This window comes from Clupea harengus, chromosome 1, assembly GCF_900700415.2.
Source record: "Clupea harengus chromosome 1, Ch_v2.0.2, whole genome shotgun sequence".
In the NCBI taxonomy this organism is placed as follows: Eukaryota; Metazoa; Chordata; class Actinopteri; order Clupeiformes; family Clupeidae; genus Clupea; species Clupea harengus.
In genome coordinates this window covers 3,925,532-3,943,329 of record NC_045152.1, presented here as the reverse complement: position 1 = coordinate 3,943,329, position 17,798 = coordinate 3,925,532, and the positions used below count along the sequence as shown (strand labels likewise).

Sequence of the window (17,798 nt, the reverse complement as noted above, 5' to 3'; positions counted from 1 at the left end):
GCTACGTGAAACCAAAAGTAGGCTAAGTAGCTTGTTGAGTTGTCTCTCGATTTTTAAAGCCAGTCTAACTCTGAGACGGATCCGGCTCTTGCTAATATCAGTACAGTCAGGACACTAATATCACGATAAATTGGTGGTAAGGTTTTTGTCTAAAGACTTAAGTCTTGTCAAAAAGTTAACGTTAACTGCCACAATACTGAACCAGTAAAATGCGTTATAAAAGTGCGGATAAATGACTTGGTTTCATCAATACAATTTAAAAGACAAACAAAGTACAAAGACACGCCGAACTCACCTTGTCTAGTTTGCTCAATTAGACATCTTAAATAACATTCACTAGCGTGGTTGAATTTCACAGGTTCGTCGGCTTAGCCTACTTGTAATGTATATTCATGAGTTCATATGTATATATATGACCATTATTAAATTAAGGATTTTTCAATTTATCTTCTTTATCAATCATCACCATCATCGTCACACCATTACTATTGTTACTGCTATTGTCATTATTATTGTTGTTGTTATTATTATTATTATTATTATTATTATTAATAATAATGCTAAGTTGAGTTGGGATGTCTCTCGATTTTTAAAGCCTGTCTAACTCTGAGACGGATCCAGCTAGTGCAGGTCCACTGGAGTGTCTAGACTCTGGACCCAAACAGAAATTCTGTCAAGGGCTGTGTCCATGGACAGAATGACTGTACTTCATAGTTTCCGGTGTAGAAACCCCACCCATCATCATTTATGGTCTAGGGAAAAAGTGATGCACGATTTTAGCGGTTTACGGTTATACCATGTGACACTTGAAATCCGTAAGAAACTGTATTCAGAGCTCCGACCCTCCGAAAGAGAGAGGCAGCGACCAGAGAAACTGAAATAACTCAATTTAAAGAAAGTTTACTGAGCGGAGTATAAGGAAAGGTTTTTCTCATTCAGAAAGACGTATCTGCATGGTCAAACTTTTATAGCTTAGCTCATCGGGTGAGTTAACCTTGCCTCCTGTTGATTTGCCAGAAGCCGACGGAATCTGATTGTAAAAAAACAAGTAAGTAACGTTAACTGTATGTTGTTATCATGTCTAACGTTACACATTGATCTGTGGTGGCCTTGTACAGTTTCTGGAAAAAGGGGAAATAACGCAAGTAGCATGCTAAGCAACCACTTTGCATAATGTTAGCCAGCTTGCTGGATTAATGAGGAAGTTATTTGCAAGCCGGGTAGGGTAGAAGGGGCAAAGTCCATCGACTTTGTAAGAACTGACGACGTTTTCTTTGTTGGTAGCACGGTACCGCTGTCAAACGTTGGGTATAACGCAGTTATTGCATCAGCTTTAACGTTATACCTGTTGACACTCAAGTAGTATTGATGATTGGAGATAGATGTACAGTGTGTAAACTTCACAGGTGTCTTGGCGTTAAAGAGACACTGTTAAAGACACTGAGAAATCAGAATAAAATCTATAAACTTTTATAGATGGTAGGTTGGTCATGCGAAAGTCAGCAGACTATTTGGTATTTCTCTGTAAAGCAGTGTTTTTTCTCTTCGACATCTGCGTATGTTAATGAGAGGACAGTTTTCTATCATTACTTTCTCAAATTGTGATTTAATCCGTTTAGTACTCATGCCCGTTTCTCTAGCCAACTCACTGAATTCGCTTGTTGTTTCACATTTCGCGGTAAGGCCACCCTTTTTGGCTGCTGTCAACGTGCTTGTATCTTGAACTGTGATAGGTGGAAGAGCATTTCGAATATGACGTCACATGTGTAGTTTTCTTTTGGCGACAGGGGGCAGTGTTGTGCTATGGGCCGTGGACAGACGGCCAAAATGGCATGCTCATTTCACTTGAATTTGGCAAAAATTGATTGTTTACACGAAATGGATCAAATGTTTGGCTGAGATGTGCTTTACTTTTTCATCTAGAGGGTTCAATACAAATATAAACTACTGTTTCATTACAGATAAAATTAAGTAAAGCATTGACACATTGTTTCAGCTCCATGTGTTGTTACAAGTGTATCATTTTTGTTGTAATAGGCTTACGTTTTTGTTCATTGATCTGCATTGTCCAGTTTTGGGTTGGAAGATTCTATGTACTGCAGGCCACTATTATTCAAGCATGATGAGCATTTTTACAACAGTCTGTATTTTAAACACATGTGAGAGATTGGGGCCCACGTTTCTTTACGCATATATTTGGTGTCTTTTGCTTTTTGATCATTCATGAATGTGTTACTTACTTCTTCTTAACGGTGCAGCTGAAGTGCTATTTGAAGGGTGGGACACAGCGTCCCTGCTATCCTCCAATAGATTCAAAGTAAGCTTCATGATTGACAATTCCGAGCCTGGGAGTGGGAGGAACAACCTCAGCAGCTATCCCTTTGGCTTTGTTACGTCTGGGAAGCCATTTTGGAATTATGTTGGTAGTGTCTGAGAATTACAGGCTACTGTCAACTTACAAACTTTTGTGTCTGTTCACGAATTAATTTAGTCCACGATATCAGCGCTTGTCCTACTGGACTAAACCGCTGTTTGCCATCATTTTGATTACGCGACTTGACATGCGTCAAGAAGTTTGCGCATCTTTTAAGGCTGGATATTTCTTGTCCAACTGGATTACGTTGAAGACAACATAAGATACATGGACTTACTGGACGGGCAAGTTAAAACTGTAGTTTATATTGATACTGTTATATCTTCAATGTCCCGATACAGAGCGTAGCTACATTGTATCAGAACGTTGAGACATTTTTTTAAATTTAGAATGTTCTGTCGCATGCTAGGGAAGCTCCTCTCTGCAGAACCGTATGTACAGCGAAGGGAACCACGGGCCCTGGGATTCCGTGTTCTGTAACTGCAGTCTAAATTCTGGTCAAGATCCTACTCCATGTCTTGTCTTCAGAATAAATCGCGTAACTGCGTTTGGAATTAGCCGTCATGCGTTGCAGTGAATACACACAATCCCCATGTCAGACAGTTGATAGAGTGAATGTGCTGCTGAAGTATTGACGTCTAAATATAGCATGAGGCAACCAAAGACTCACTGTCGGCTCAATCGTCTGTAAAACAGACACATAACGTTACTCTAATTTTAAGGCATTCTATGGAACGTGATCATCACAAGAAAGTCATAAACCCAAAACAGATTTATTGAAGAGACATAGTGTGACTAATAACGGACGGTGATTTGAACGCGCACTGTCACAGAACGTGTTCTGCACAAAGGAGCTTACAAGATTCGCTGTAGCGTAATTCAGTAGAGTACCTTGGCTCTGTGTTGAATACTTTCAGTCGGGACAGTATCATGATACGCACTAGCGGCTCTCGTATTAGGTGTGCGTGTGTGCGCGTGACCGTGTGAATTTTCCTGAAATGGTTCAGCCTGTCTCGAGAGTAGCTGTAGCCCGAGTTCGTCAGGCCCGACATCCTCACTGGGACTCTAAACGTGCAAGGATAAGACTATTTTAAGCACACGCATAAAAAGCCTTTTCACTATATTTATATCACCAGACTCAGCGTTTTACTGACGGGACTCATTATGTGTTCCTCTCTGCCCATGCACATGTGGGTGGATATGTGTTTGGACTGCCAGCAGGTATCCATAAATCTGTCAGACTGGCTCCCTGCAGATACAGAGGCTCTTTGGCATCTTTCCCCCCACAGGCTGCCCCTGTCCCAAACCAGGGGGTCTGACGGCTAGAGCAAAGGGTTATAGATTAGACCACCACTCCGTAGATTACTTCATGCACAGTATGTGGATTTTGGGGAAGCCATCTGTCAGATTTAATCTTTGAACCTTATTGGCTGGTTAGCGGTGTGCTGACAAGTGACAAGTGCTGATGCATCACTATGTTTTGGTTTACCTGGGCATTGGAATGGACTTCCATCCTAACCAGATGTGCTGCCTTCATATTCACAGATCTCAGTTACAGCTGAGAAAGTGGTGTCTTTTAGTGTTTTAACACTGTCAGTAGTACTGATTTAGTTTTTGTTTTGATTTAGTGCATATCAAGAGGGTGACTGATTTAATGTCCCCTTTACCCATAAGGCATTGCTCCATCTACTCTGACATTTGTGTGCAGCAGAGATGTTTATCTGCTACGCTGCATAATTCATTAAAGCAACATTTTATACTCCCACCTCTAGGCATGTAAATCTCCAGCTGTATCTAGTGCAGTCAGACAGGTATGTGAGGTATTTGAATGTGCTGAGGCTGCCATCAGAGGAGCTGTTGCCAGTTGGCTGGTGTGTCCATACACCTGCTCAGGTGTGTCCCCACCCACTGCCCACTCTCTACCCCGCCCTGTGAGCTTAGCCAATCACATCGCACTGCTACATTTGAGTCAGCTGTGTGTGTGTGTTGGCATGAGAGTGTTTTTCCAGAGCCATTTTTTTGTGTGGCTCTGTAAGAGTAGACTGCAGCAGTCATGGAGCAGGTAATAACGTTCACCATTTCTTACTTCCTGGTAGACCCATATATGTGTGTGCTGTATAATGCTTTAGTTTCACAGTGGTGCGATGCCGTTGTGTGTTGGCAGGGCTGTGACTTTTTTTTAAAGATGTGTGTAGGTGTGCCTGGTGTTTTTGCTGAAATTCCAGCTAGCCTACACATTCCCTGTGAGACTAGTTTAGTTTAGCTTCTTTTATTTATTTATTTATTTATTTATTATACTCCCTCAGTGTCAGTTAGTGAAAAGGCTTTTCGGTTTTAAGGCAAAGAACAGTTTTTATATACAAACTGTCAATACCTAGGCTCGTGACAGGCTGAACCAGAGAGAGAAAGTGTGCGCGTGAGTTTGTTGGCGTGTGTGTTGTCTATCTGTGATGATGCCCAGGTTGGGTCCTAAAGTGCCCCTCTGCCCTCCCTGTAGTGGCACAGAAGAATGAACATGGACTTCTCCCCCCTACACACATACACGCCACCGCAGTGTGCCCCGGACAACACCGGATACACTTACTCCCTCAGGTGAGCCCTGGTCTGTAGCCCACCGTGGTCTAGGTTGGCTGGTTGACCATTCTAATGCTGTTGTGTTCATGACCTAAGGTGCACCCGTCCGTCCAGGTGGGGGTGCCTTTGGCACGACCTTTGTTGTTTGTTTTTAAGTAGTTGGCTGATTATTGCTGAGCTTTGACCTGGGTTATCCCACGCTGCCACTCACACAAACTAAACCACCTCGGACCATCTCGGATTGGTCCAGACCAGAGCACTCCTGTCCAAGCTGAGTTTGGGTCTGATCGGAACCAGATGTGCCGTGTCGTTTGCTGGATGGATTCTCTTTCTCCGTGTCCACATGTGTGTGTTTGGCAGCGTCTCTTTCGGCCCCGGTAACACACACCCCAGTGACTCAGCCTCAGTTCGGTCATATCCAACTACTACTGACACATGGGCTAATGAAGTTGGTTGTAGTATTTTGAGTATTCTAAAATGTCAGGGTGACTTTTTGTGGATTAATTGACCTCTAACCATAAATTGGAGTTTTGGAAGTGGAACATACACAAGGGTATCATGGTGTTAGTAGAATGGTCCCCCTACGAAGACTCTAAAAGTTGTGTGCATGTCGATGTTGAAGATGTGGTTTTGAGTGTTGATCTCGATGTTGATGTTGAAGATGTGGTTTTGAGTGTTGCTGCGCTTCTCTGGATCCCTGGAGGTGCTGCTGTTGTTTTTCTCTGTCTTTGGCTGGTTCTCCCGCGCGCGGTTCTGTTGATGACTCAGCCGGGGGCTACTGGTTGGGGCCCTGGCTCAGAGTGCTTGTGTGTGGGTAAGAGAGAGAGAGAGCGAGAGAGACACACACACGCACACATACACACATACACACACACACACAAACACAAACAAACACAGTCACAATCACAAGGAGAAAGCAGGGAAACATTGTGGAGCGAATCAGAGTTATATAACTTTACTGGTGGATTCCAGTCTCCGCGCCATGGCTATTCCCATTGTATGATCGTCTCCTGTCTTGTGTCGCCTTTGTTCTCTTTGGCAGCTGCAATTAAAATGTCTGAACTTGTGGTTTATTATGAGCCTAGCTAGTAATCGAGGTTAGCGGTTAGCTTCTGATTTATTAGTAGTGTAGGGTTAGTAGTTTTATGTTTAGACCCGCCTAGGCATGTAAACCCCCCTGCTGTTAAGATGAAGTGTGTGTGTGTGTGTGTGCGTGTGTAACGTAAAAATATTGGACCCCCCTGATTTGCAGCGAGCGTTTAATGTGCTGTGGTGGGACAATAATAAAAACAAAACAAATTAAAAAAAAAACCTTCTGAATGTTCTCACTCACAGTACATTTGTGTTCTATGTCACAAGATTTGCATTCCCATGCCAGCATTTGTGGGAACGAATGAGGAATCACTTCTGTGTGTAATTGCAAAAGTATTTCAGAAATGGTAATATGTTCTTTTTCACAAAGGTGTGGCTGCCATCAAACCTCTGGCTCCTCGCTATCTCGTGCCTTTTGAGAGAGCTGGAATGTGCCGTGCGGTTTCCCGCCGGGGTGGTTTCCCCCGCAGGGCGCTCTCGCTCTCTGCGCGGCCCAGTTCACCTGAGGCGCCGCTGGGCTTGCTTGCGCTAAGAGTGTGGGAGTGGGAGACGGAGAGAGATGTCACGGCTGGAATGTGACCTTTTAGGAGTGGCGTGGTTTAGGCAGACATGATCAGAGGAGAAAGGGAGAGTTGGATAATGAGGGGTTGGGGGGACGTGCTCATGCCTGAGGTGAACACACCTGTGCATTAAAGGGGACGCGGGGCCTGTTCTGACAAAGATGGGACTTTTACCCCAGGAAAAATACCCTACCACCCCCCACCCCCCCCACCCCCCTCCTCTCTGTCAGTCTCTATCTCTGTCGCTCTCCCTCTCGTTCTCTCTCTCCCTCCCTCTCTCACTCTTGCTCTCTCTCTCTCTCTCTCTCTCCCTCTCTCACTCTGTCTCTCTCTCTCTCCCTCCCTCTCTCACTCTTGCTCTCTCTCTCTCTCTCTCCCTCTCTCACTCTGTCTCTCTCTCTCTCCCTCCCTCCCTCTCTCACTCTGTCTCTCCCTCTCTCTCTCTGTCTCTCTTTCGGTCTGTCTCTCTCGGCCTGTACTATGTGCTGGTATGACGTGCTCCCTTTTGGGTGCAGCACACCTCGTCCATTTGAATCTCCCGCCATTTTGCTGTGTAGGCAGTTATTTTCTGTCAGTGTTCATAAGAAAAGGAAGATGGATGATGTCCTGAGGGGGGGGGGAGTCATCCATCTTACACGTATTCTGTTAATTAAATGTTAAGTCAACCAGCATTCCCAATATTCTGGGCCATGTCATTCCCAAACAGGACACACTCACTTTGTTTAATTTCATTGTGTGTGTGTGTGTGTGTGTGTGTGTGTGTGTGTGCACGAAAGAGGGGGAAATGTAAGTAGAGTGTGTATGAGTGCTGTACTGTAAGCCGTGATTAGTAGAAGTTAATGAAAAAGCATGTCTGGGGTTGATTAAAGGAGCGATTAGTGGAGTCTGACGGAGGCCGCTGAGGGGTTAATGTGCTGCTGTGCGCGATTATTCTGCCAACACTTTGCAGAGATTACCTGCCAGCAGGGAGCCTTGCCTCTGGTTCACACACAGAATCACTGGGGACATGTGACTTTGTGTGTGTGTGTGTGTGTGTTGTGTGTGTGTGTGTGTGTGTGTGTGTGGACTTGACTTGAGTGAAAAGTTGAGGGTAACTTTACGAGAGGGGGGTCAGGTGACAGAAACCGTTGGGACATCTGCTCAGAGCACTCAGAGCTGAGACAGGACAGAGTCGGGAGGGGGAGAGGGGAAGGGGGGGGGGGGGGGGAACTGAATTGAGAGAGAGTGAATGGTTGCAGTGTGAACGTGAGCGTGAGTGAGTGGAGAGCAACACAAGGAAGGAAGAGGGGCAGAGAACAGCAGATGTTTTTCATGTTCTAGGAACTTGAAAAGACTTTTTGCTTGTGCTCCTACCATGAGATTGATGGCTTTTTAAGCGTGTAGTTGTCTAGCCGGTAATCACGTCAGTTTAAGGTCCTTGCAGTGGGTTTGTGGAAAGCGAAGCTCACCAGTGCAGTTTACCTCAGGGTTCCTCTTGTTCCTGCATGAGAAATAGTTCTGAGAGAGAACTGTTGGTGTGAAAGTTGTGAGTGTGGGGAGGTGGGGCAGTGGAGTGAGTGGGGAGACGGTGCCAGTGTGGGGAGGTGGCCGGTTCCCGCCAGCCTACTCCCTCTCTGCTCCCCTGCAGAACTAGCTCTCCCATCTGTCTGCTGATTTATGGGCTCCTCATGGGCTCCCAAGAATGTGTGAGGAGTGTGTGAGTGTGTGTGTGTGCACGTGTGCGTGAGAGAGAGAGAGAGAGAAAGAGAGAGAGCGTGAGTGGGAGTGTGTGTGTGTGTGTGTGTGTGTGTGTGTGTGTGTGTGTGTGTGTGTGTGTGTGTGCACCTGTGCCCGTGAGCGAGAGAGAGAGAGAGTGTGTGTGTTTACCATTGAGCCAGAAAATATGAGAATGGAGGGAAAGTGTAAAATGTGTGTGACCCAGACAGAGAGTGTGATACCTAGAGAGAGAGTGTTTGTGTATGTGTGACTTAGAGAGAGAGAGTGGGTGTGTGTTTGCCTGCGTGTGTGTTTATTCCCTGTGTGATTTAAGACCCAGCATAGGACTCCCAGTGAGTGAAGGTGTGTGTATGTGTGTGCACGAGAGAGAGAGAGAGAGAGAGAGAGAGAGAGAGAGAGAGAGAGAGAGAGAGAGAGAGAGAGAGAGAGAGAGAGAGAGAGAGAGAGAGAGAGAGAGAGAGAGAGAGAGAGAGAGAGAGAGAGAGAGAGAGAGAGTTTTTACCATTGAGCAAGAAAATATGAGGATGGAGAGAAAGTGTGAAATGTGTGTGACCCAGAAAGAGAGTGTGTGACCTAGAGAGAGAGTGAGTGTGTGTGTGTTTATTACCTGTGTGATTTAAGACCCAGCATAGGAGTGGGTGTGGGTGTGGGTGTGTGTGAGTGACACGAGGTCAGTCTGTGTTAGCAGATGACCAGCTTCGGGTTAAATGGTGTAGTTAATTGGTCTGGTCAATGAAGAAGAGATCAATATGCACCAGGCAATTAAAGCAAACATCAATACCTAATTGACAACTAAAAGCATAATCAATATTTAATAGTTGGTCGAACTACAAATTAGTCAGTGACTCGGCATGTAGGATGTTAGACTGCCATTGTTTTATGTGAGCTCAGCCTATAAATAGTCCAAAGAGAAACGACAATTTGTTCTCGAGGCGCAGGATGCTCATTTGGATGTGCCGCCCTTTCACATACACACTTCATGCGTATGGCTGATAGACAACACACTTCATGCGTATGGCTGATAGACAACACACTTCTGAGTTCATGCGTATGTCTCCTAGACAACACACTTCTGAGTTCATGCGTATGGCTTCTTAGACAACACACTTCTGAGTTCATGCGTATGGCTGATAGACAACACGCTTCTGAGTTCATGCGTATGGCTGATAGACAACACACTGCTGAGTTCATGCGTATGGCTTTTAGGCATAGCCTTCATTGGCATGGTTATGCTTTAATGTCAGCAGTCCCATTGAATGGAGCTCAATAAAGACTTCTGCATTCATGTTCCAGGGCGTGTCTCTGCACTGTAGGTGTGCTGTGTGTTAATAGGGGGTGAATGGAGCTCAATAAAGACTTCTGCATTCATGTTCCAGGGCGTGTCTCTGCACTGTAGGTGTGCTGTGTGTTAATGGGGGGTGAATGGAGCTCAATAAAGACTTCTGCATTCATGTTCCAGGGCGTGTCTCTGCACTGTAGGTGTGCTGTGTGTTAATGGGGGGTGAATGGAGCTCAATAAAGACTTCTGCATTCATGTTCCAGGGCGTGTCTCTGCACTGTAGGTGTGCTGTGTGTTAATGGGGGGTGAATGGAGCTCAATAAAGACTTCTGCATTCATGTTCCAGGGCGTGTCTCTGCACTGTAGGTGTGGTGTGTGTTAATGGGGGGTGAATGGAGCTCAATAAAGACTTCTGCATTCATGTTCCAGGGCGTGTCTCTGCACTGTAGGTGTGGTGTGTGTTAATGGGGGGGTGAATGGAGCTCAATAAAGACTTCTGCATTCATGTTCCAGGGCGTGTCTCTGCACTGTAGGTGTGGTGTGTGTTAATGGGGGGTGAATGGAGCTCATTAAAGACTTCTGCATTCATGTTCCAGGGCGTGTCTCTGCAGTGTAGGTGTGGTGTGTGTTAATGGGGGGTGAATGGAGCTCAATAAAGACTTCTGCATTCATGTTCCAGGGCGTGTCTCTGCACTGTAGGTGTGGTGTGTGTGTTAATGGGGGGTGAATGGCGGCCGCGGCCCTGAGGCAGGTTGGGTCGACTGGAGAGGGAGCGTCTTTTACACTCCTCCATGTTTGCAATAGCACATGTTGTCATCCAGAGAGAATGTGACTGAGGATTCCAGGGTGCAATACACACACACAGACACACAGACACACAGACACACACAGACACACAGACAGACAGACAGACACTCTCAAATGAAATGGAGCCAACCAAAATAAGACCAGACCTTTTTTTTTTTTTCCCTCTCATACACACACAGCTGGAGGCTGGATGCAGGGCAGGGGTGTGTGATGAATTATAAAAGCTGTTTGACTAGGTACATGACTAAGTACTAGGCCAGGTCACGAGGAGTCTACTTTTCTGGAGTGAGTGGGTGTGGGTGTGTGTGGTGTAATATGATATTGGAGGTCGTTCTAAAGTGACAGGCTCCCACAGCTGTCAAGGCATGTGACAACTGTGTGTGCTTGTGCGTATTTGCGTGTGTGTGTGTCTGTGTGTGTGTGTGTGTGTTGATGGGTGTTGTCCTCTTCCTCATGGCTGTGGTCGTGATGTGTGTTTAATGCACAATGGTCCCTACTCCCTGGGCTATTTGCGAATGTTGGTTAGCACTCCGAGAGCGCAGCCACTTCAGAGAGCACAGCCCATGCATGAGTGAGCGTCTGTGAAGACAAACCAAGCACACTTGGCTAGATGATAGAACCAGGCGCATATGAGTGGGATCCTGTCAGTGCCGTTAGAAAACGTGACGGCTGATGTCCGTTCGGAACAGGAAATGTGTCTGTCCTCTGATTACTGGGTTAAAAATATCTGGAGGGGTCCAACGGTTATCCCTCTCTAACACACACACACAAACACACACACACATTTTTCTCCCTCTTGAACTATGAATCTGACCACCACTACAGCCAGCAGTAGTGTTTGGAGGGTTTCCATGGCAACAGTAGCAACAGGATACTGTTCCTGAGAGTTATGGCTGTGTGTTTCAGCTTTACGTTGGAGGAGGGGCTGCGGGATGAAAGACTCTGTGTGTGTGTGTGTGTGTGTGTGTGTGTGTGTGTGTGTGTGTGTGTGTGTGTGTGTGTGTGTGTGTGTGTGTGTGTGTGTGAGAGAAGAGGGTGGGTGGGTGGCCGGGCAGAGATGACTATACAGATTACATCCCAGAGAGAGATAGAGAGAGAGAAATGCCCCCCAGTGGTGAAGGGCTGGGGCATCCTGGTCTCTGGTCTGGGGGTAAATATAGCCCCCTATCTCCTCAAGGGAATCCGTGTGTTTGTGTAATGGCTTTAGGAAACCGCTGGGTGGGACATCAGATTGCAGCCCTGGAAAACAAAATGGCATCGCCTCACTCACTCACTCACTCTCTCACACACTGTCTCTGCTCCATATAGTAATGTCTAATATTGTTCTGTTGTTTGTACACTGTGTTATTACTGTGTTTGTGTTTAGACATGGCCACAGAGCCACCATAGAGTGGACCGAAGTCTTAACCAAACAAGAACGTTTCTGTTCGTTCTCATAGCCCTAAGTTGGGCAATTGATGAGCAGGAAGCCAGTAGTTTTATGTTTAGACCCGCCTAGGCATGTAAACCCCCCTGCTGTTAAGATGAAGTGCGTGTGCTTGTGCGTGTGCGTGTGCGTGTGCGTGTGTGCATATGCGTGTGTTTATGAGCATGCCGTGTGTGCAGTTTTGGAGCAGAATGACTAATGCTGCTTTAGCTCATACTAGGAAGGAGAAGATAAGGTGCAGACGCTGCTATCTCCCCGCGTCCCTTTGCCCCCTCTTCCCCTGTCTCAACCTGCACACAAACAAACAAAAACAAACAAACAAAAAAACAACATGCTCAGAGTGTTTTCAAAGCCAAGATTTTCCTTAAAGTTTCCATGGAAGCAGCAGGCCCTAAGTGTGTGTGTGTGTGTGTGTGTGTGTGTGTGTGTGTGTGTGTGTGTGTGTGTGTGTGTGTGTGTGTGTGTGTGTGTGTGTGTGTGTGTGTGTGTGTGTGTGTGTGTGTGTGTGTGTGTGTGTGTGTGTGTGTGTGTCCAGATGGGAAAATGTCAGTGAGAGAGATGGATAGCCTGTGACCGGCCCAGTCCAGCGGTGCAGACTCTTCTGCTTCGCTAAAGGGAGGAAAAACGGCATCCTTCATGTGACCGCTCGGGCTCCGTTCCAGATTCATGCACTCATTCGCAGAGTTTCTTTCCACGCGCGCACTTCGGGGAATCCCTTGCGCCATCTTGCTGGACGCTCCAGCTGGCAAGAACAGACACTCAAACCCAAGGCTGCGCGTCTGTGTATTTCTATGAGCCCTGCATACCGATATGCTGGGACAACATGCGTGTAGAACTGCGGAGGGCACGATACCCTGTGCCCTTCCGTCAGGCTGCATAGATACCCATTCATGCTCCCTGGTGTCTTGATGGAGTCTTAAGGCACCTTTTGACTGCAGAAACTTGCAGGACTACCAGAGTTGGTACTTATTTCCCCCACAGAAACAGCCCTAAAAGGGGTCCTACAGTTGCGGTTCCCTGCAGTCGAAACGCGCACAAAAGTTCGGGCCGCCTTAAAATGGCCCGCTGGTCCCTGCGGTGGAAAAGCGCCTTTTTGTTGGCCTATTCTATGGGACTTCCATGACGGTCGCTTAGGGAGATGCAGTGAAATACCTTCAGATGTCGTCCAGCTCTACTTCATCCGTTAGAGACCTGTTGTGTTCCAGGTAGTTAATGTCATGGTAATAGTGTTTGTGGTAATAGACAATATTGAATAAATGGGCCTTGGCTGAAGAAGGGGGGTCATGAAATGTGCTCTGTTGTCATGGAGGGGTGTGTGTGTGTCAGCGTCAGCGAGTGAGTTAGTGAGTGTGTGTGTGTGTGTGTGTGTGTGTCTGAGCTCCAGCCCCTCACCTGCACTCCCAAGCCATTGTGGATTTACTCACCGTGTGGCTTTTAATCTCTGTCTGAGCACCGTGTGTGTGTGTGTGTGTGTGTGTGTGTGTGTGTGTGTGTGTGTGCGTGCCTGGTTGTGTCCTTTCCTCTTTGTTGTGAAGCTGCTCATGTGTCCCCTCATGAGATCAGCCTCATGGTCATCTGCTGGAGGTAGTGGGGTCATGTGCTCTGCTGACTACCGTGACATAATGCGGTTCGAAGCAGAGAGTGGAGGTCAAAGGTCAAGGAAGAATGGACGGAATCTATCCACCACTGTCTTCGTTACTGCTTTCACTGGGATGTTTTATAGACATGTGGAATGTTCCTACCATAGGAGGCCTCGTGTTACTACAACCACCTCCCCAACACACACACACACACACACACTCCCCCCCCGTGGGTCATGTGGACCCTGGCAGTGCCAGGCTGCAGTGGGCGTTGTGGGCACCGGAGAGGCGAGGCGATGCGTTGCATAAGAAGAAGAAGAGGAGCGTTGGGATTTATCTGTGTTTTTTTTCCTCAGGATGTTGGCCCTAGCAATTCTATTTTAATCAGGGAGGTGCGTGTGCGTGTGCGTGTGCGTGTGCGTGTGTGAGTGCGTGTGAGTGAGTGTGTGTGAGAGACCACAAGAACAGCAGCACACGAGGCACAAGCACTGTACAGCTTCTATCGATCAATTAGAGTGTTTGGATAGAGCTGTGTGCTGATAGATGGAGATGGAGGTGATATACACCCCACACACACACACACACACACACACACTCACTTAAAGAAGTAGGTTTTATGGGACAAACTTTTATTTATAAAAGACCAGTGCTTTTGTGAAGTGTTGCATTTCTCTTCTTCATTCAAGACCATAAAGGATGTGTTCACTCGAACCATGTGTGTGTGTGTGTGTGTGTGTGTGTGTGTGTGTTGTGTGTGTGTGTGTGTGTGTGTGTGTGTGTGTGTGTGTGTGTGTGTGTGTGTGTGTGTGTGTGTGTGTGTGTGCGCGCGCGCGCGCGCACAGCCAGGTGGTGCAGTCCTGGGGAAAGCACATAATTGGATCTGGGTGGGATGGTGTAATCCAGCAGGCTTATGTAGAGGCGAGGAATGCTGGCCAGACCTGCAGCTCCCTCTTCCTCAGCAATGCTGCTGCCCATCAGTAACACACACCCTGTGTGTGTGTGTGTGTGTGTGTGTGTGTGTGTGTGTGTGTGTGTGTGTGGATGCTAGGGATGGGCATTCGATTAAATTGTCTTAATCGATCGTCGGGAGAATTAACGATCGATTTTCGATTAATCATTAATATTTTTATATTAAAATTCACTATTTATAGGCTATATTAAAATGCAGTGAAAATAGAAAAAACACAGCGTGTTTCCTCATTGAGATATTTATTACAAGATGAACAACTCTTGTGGCAGTTAAACTTACAAGATGGACAACTCTTGTGGCAGTTAAACGGGATCCGTTCAATGGTTACACTTAAAAATATGCGCTGCTGTAGCTACTCTTAAGCAGCGGAGCCGACAGCTAGAAGCCGGTGCTCATAAACTCAACTGACCTTCGTTTTTTTCTTCTCTAACTAATTAATCTCACATTTTGAAATTCATTCATCTAGATTCATCGTGATTTAAAAGTTTGTTTTCTTCTAAAGACTAAATCTTATAAATTAACGAGTAATCACTTCAGACAGCGTATATTTTAGACACTGTTGTTTAATTGTATTTTTTTCGGGCTCTCTCGCCATCAGCCAAGGAATGTATGCGAGACACAATGGTGCCCCTCGACGGTAAATCGTAAGAATTGTCCCCTGAAGCAATTCGAATCACCTCAGTCAGCCCACCGTCTTCAACTATGTTGAATGGCCGACAGTCACCGGCAACCTAAACTGCTACAGCGTTGGTAACCTTTTCACGGACTGGTCTAGTTAATTTCCTAGAGAAGTCGTGGAGTGTGGGTTGGCGACCATCTAACCTGGGACTGCTTTCTGTCGGGTGCTTTGCATTAAGGTGATAACTTAAACACGAGCTGCTTCTGTGATAGCTACATTCAGCTTGACAAATGCTACATACAACTTTAGTTTTGTCGATTGTTCTGTCATTTTGCCTCTTAAACAGAAACTTTCCGCCCAACAATCCCTCAGCTCTCTCCATCTTCAACTACCGTCTCGGTCTCTTCTATCTAACTGACTGCAGACAAGGGGCGGTTTCGTGCCATGGGTCAATGCGCACCGGAAGTAAACAAAGTTGCGTTAACTGCGTTCAAATATTTGATTGCATTAATCTCCGCCACAATAATCTCATAGAATAACGCGTTAACTTTGACAGCCCTAAAATAAATAAATTACACGTACACTACGCAACAGAACATGCATTAGTTTTAATCGATGAAAAAATAATTTCATCGAGGAAATTCTTAATGATCAATTAATCGATCGTCGATTAATTATGCCCATCCCTAGTGGATGCCCTGATGTTGAGGCGCCACTGGGGTGCATATGTGTTGTCGGTCCTTCCTTACACTGCTGTGACCACCACTGATCATCATTAGTCCAGAATGGAAAACCATTGCTCACCATTTTCTGTAGATATTTTAAAGATATTTTCAAATCCTCCTGCTGTTAGTCCGGTCCTGTGCCTGTGGGCGTCTAAGTGAAAGATGGATTGCTGTGTACACACACCCCTGTTCCTGGAGTGCTGATTGCTTTCTTAGAGGTGATCACACACACACACGCCCCCCGATGACTCCTCCATTGATCTATTGTGTCCTCACCTGTGTGTGTGAGTGTGTGTGTGTGTGAGTGTGTGAGTGTGTGTGTGTGTGTGTTTGTGTGTGTGTGTGTGTGTGTGTGTGTGTGTGAGTGTGTGTGTGAGTGTGTGTGTGTGTGTGTGTGTGTGTGTGTGTGTGTGTGTGTGTGTGTGTGTGTGAGAGAGAGAGAGAGAGTGAGTGAGAGAGAGTGAGAGAGCATGCACATGTACTCCTTTGCCTCAGTTGCATTCGGTAATTACCGTGTCCTGGTGAAATAGCTCGTCATGTCCTGGTTATTAGTGCTTGTGTGTTTGTAGTGCGAGTAGTCTTCTAGTGTTTGTGTCAATCCTCATCTCAATCCTCGTCTGCTCTGAAGTGCTGTGCGAGCCTCTCTGAATCCCTCGTGATGGCAGCGCAGGCGCTGACTCCCATTAGGCCAGGCCCTGTGTGTGGAGTTGTGGTGGTGAGTGTGTGTGTGTGTGTGTGTGTGTGTGGGGAGTTGTGGAGGTGAGTGAGTGTGTGTGTGTGTGTGTGTGTGTGTGTGTGTGTGTGTGGGGAGTTGTGGAGGTGACTGTGTGTGTGTTTGTGGGGAGTTGTGGAGGTGAGTGAGTGTGTGTGTGTGTGGAGTTGTGGAGGTGAGTGTGTGTGTGTGTGGAGTTGTGGAGGTGAGTGTGTGGGGAGTTGTGGAGGTGAGTGTGTGTGGAGTTGTGGAGTTGTGGAGGTGAGTGTGTGTGGAGTTGTGGAGGTGAGTGTGTGTTTAGCGGTGAGCTGCCCTCTCCACAAGAGAAAAGTGACAGGAATGCTGCTTTTCTGCCTCTCAGTCTCCAGGCCCTCATCACACCCCACATTCTTCTGTGCGGTCTGTGGTCGGGTTGTGACAGAAAGAGATGGAGAAAGTGTTTATGCTTGTGGGTGGGTGTGTGTGTGTGTGGGGGGGGGGGGGGGGGTGGGTGTGTGTGGGTGTTGCTGTAGTGATTGCTAGGCTAGTAGAGTGACTCATATCCTGTGTTGGGAACAGCAGCTCAGCCTCTCCCTCTCCGAGCTGCTGGCTCCGTGTTTGTGTGAGTGTGTGTGTGTGTGTGTGTGTGTGTGGTGTGTGTGTGTGTGTGTGTGTGTGTGTGTGATGGGTTTATTTTGGTGGGACAGAGAAGGGGAAGCAGGCCAGATCGCAGGAGGCTACTACAGGCAGCAGTGAGAGAAGCAGTGAGAGAGTTGTGTCAGCACTATCTGTCTCTGGGCTCCGAGAGGCTGCTGGAGCTGCAGAGATGGTGTGGTGGTGGGGGGGGGGGGTACGTTAGCCGCAGAGAACCACAACGGAGAACCACAACAGAGAACCACAACAGAGAACCACAACAGAGAACCACAACAGAGAACCACAACAGAGAACCACAACAGGGCGTCTGACGGCACAGCGCCTTGGCTGGACCATTTGCATGGAGCTTTTGATAAGTGGGGATGTGATTTAATGACCAATTATGACCACATCTTGATTTCTTCTTTCTGTGATTCTTTATTTGTCTCCCTCCCTCTCTCCCCTTCCCTCTCCCTCTCTCTCTCTCTCTCTCTCTCCCTCCCTCCCTCCCTCCCTCTATCTGGCGTAGCTCCAGCTACTCGTCTGCGGCGCTGGAGTTTGAGCACGAGCACCAGATCGCTCCGGTCTTCGACTCACCCAGGATGTCACGCAGGAGCCTGCGCCTCCACACCGCCACGGGTCTCTATGGCAACGACGGCCTGGCCGACGAATCGCACAACCATAACACGAGCTACAGCAACACCAGCAGTGCCAGCAGCTCGACAAAGCGGTGAGACACAAACACAAACGAA

At 47.0% G+C, this 17,798-nt stretch overlaps 1 protein-coding gene across 4 annotated transcripts in view; it reads left to right on the top strand.

Annotated features, from left to right (window-relative positions):
• Positions 1–774: 774 nt before the first annotated feature.
• Positions 775–17,798, top strand: part of sun1b (Sad1 and UNC84 domain containing 1b) — a 38,101-nt gene continuing 21,077 nt past the window's right edge. For 2 of the 4 annotated variants that reach the window (XM_031564744.2, XM_031564728.2), the window contains exons 1-3: positions 1,456–2,658; positions 4,872–4,966; positions 17,576–17,776. In XM_031564744.2, the coding sequence (XP_031420604.1) occupies positions 4,884–4,966; positions 17,576–17,776 (284 nt within the window). In that variant the 5' untranslated portion in view covers positions 1,456–2,658; positions 4,872–4,883. Of the gene's footprint in view, positions 1,049–1,455; positions 2,659–4,871; positions 4,967–17,575; positions 17,777–17,798 lie in introns of those variants that run through there. The other 2 variants (XM_031564732.2, XM_031564735.2) reach the window with 2 other exon arrangements.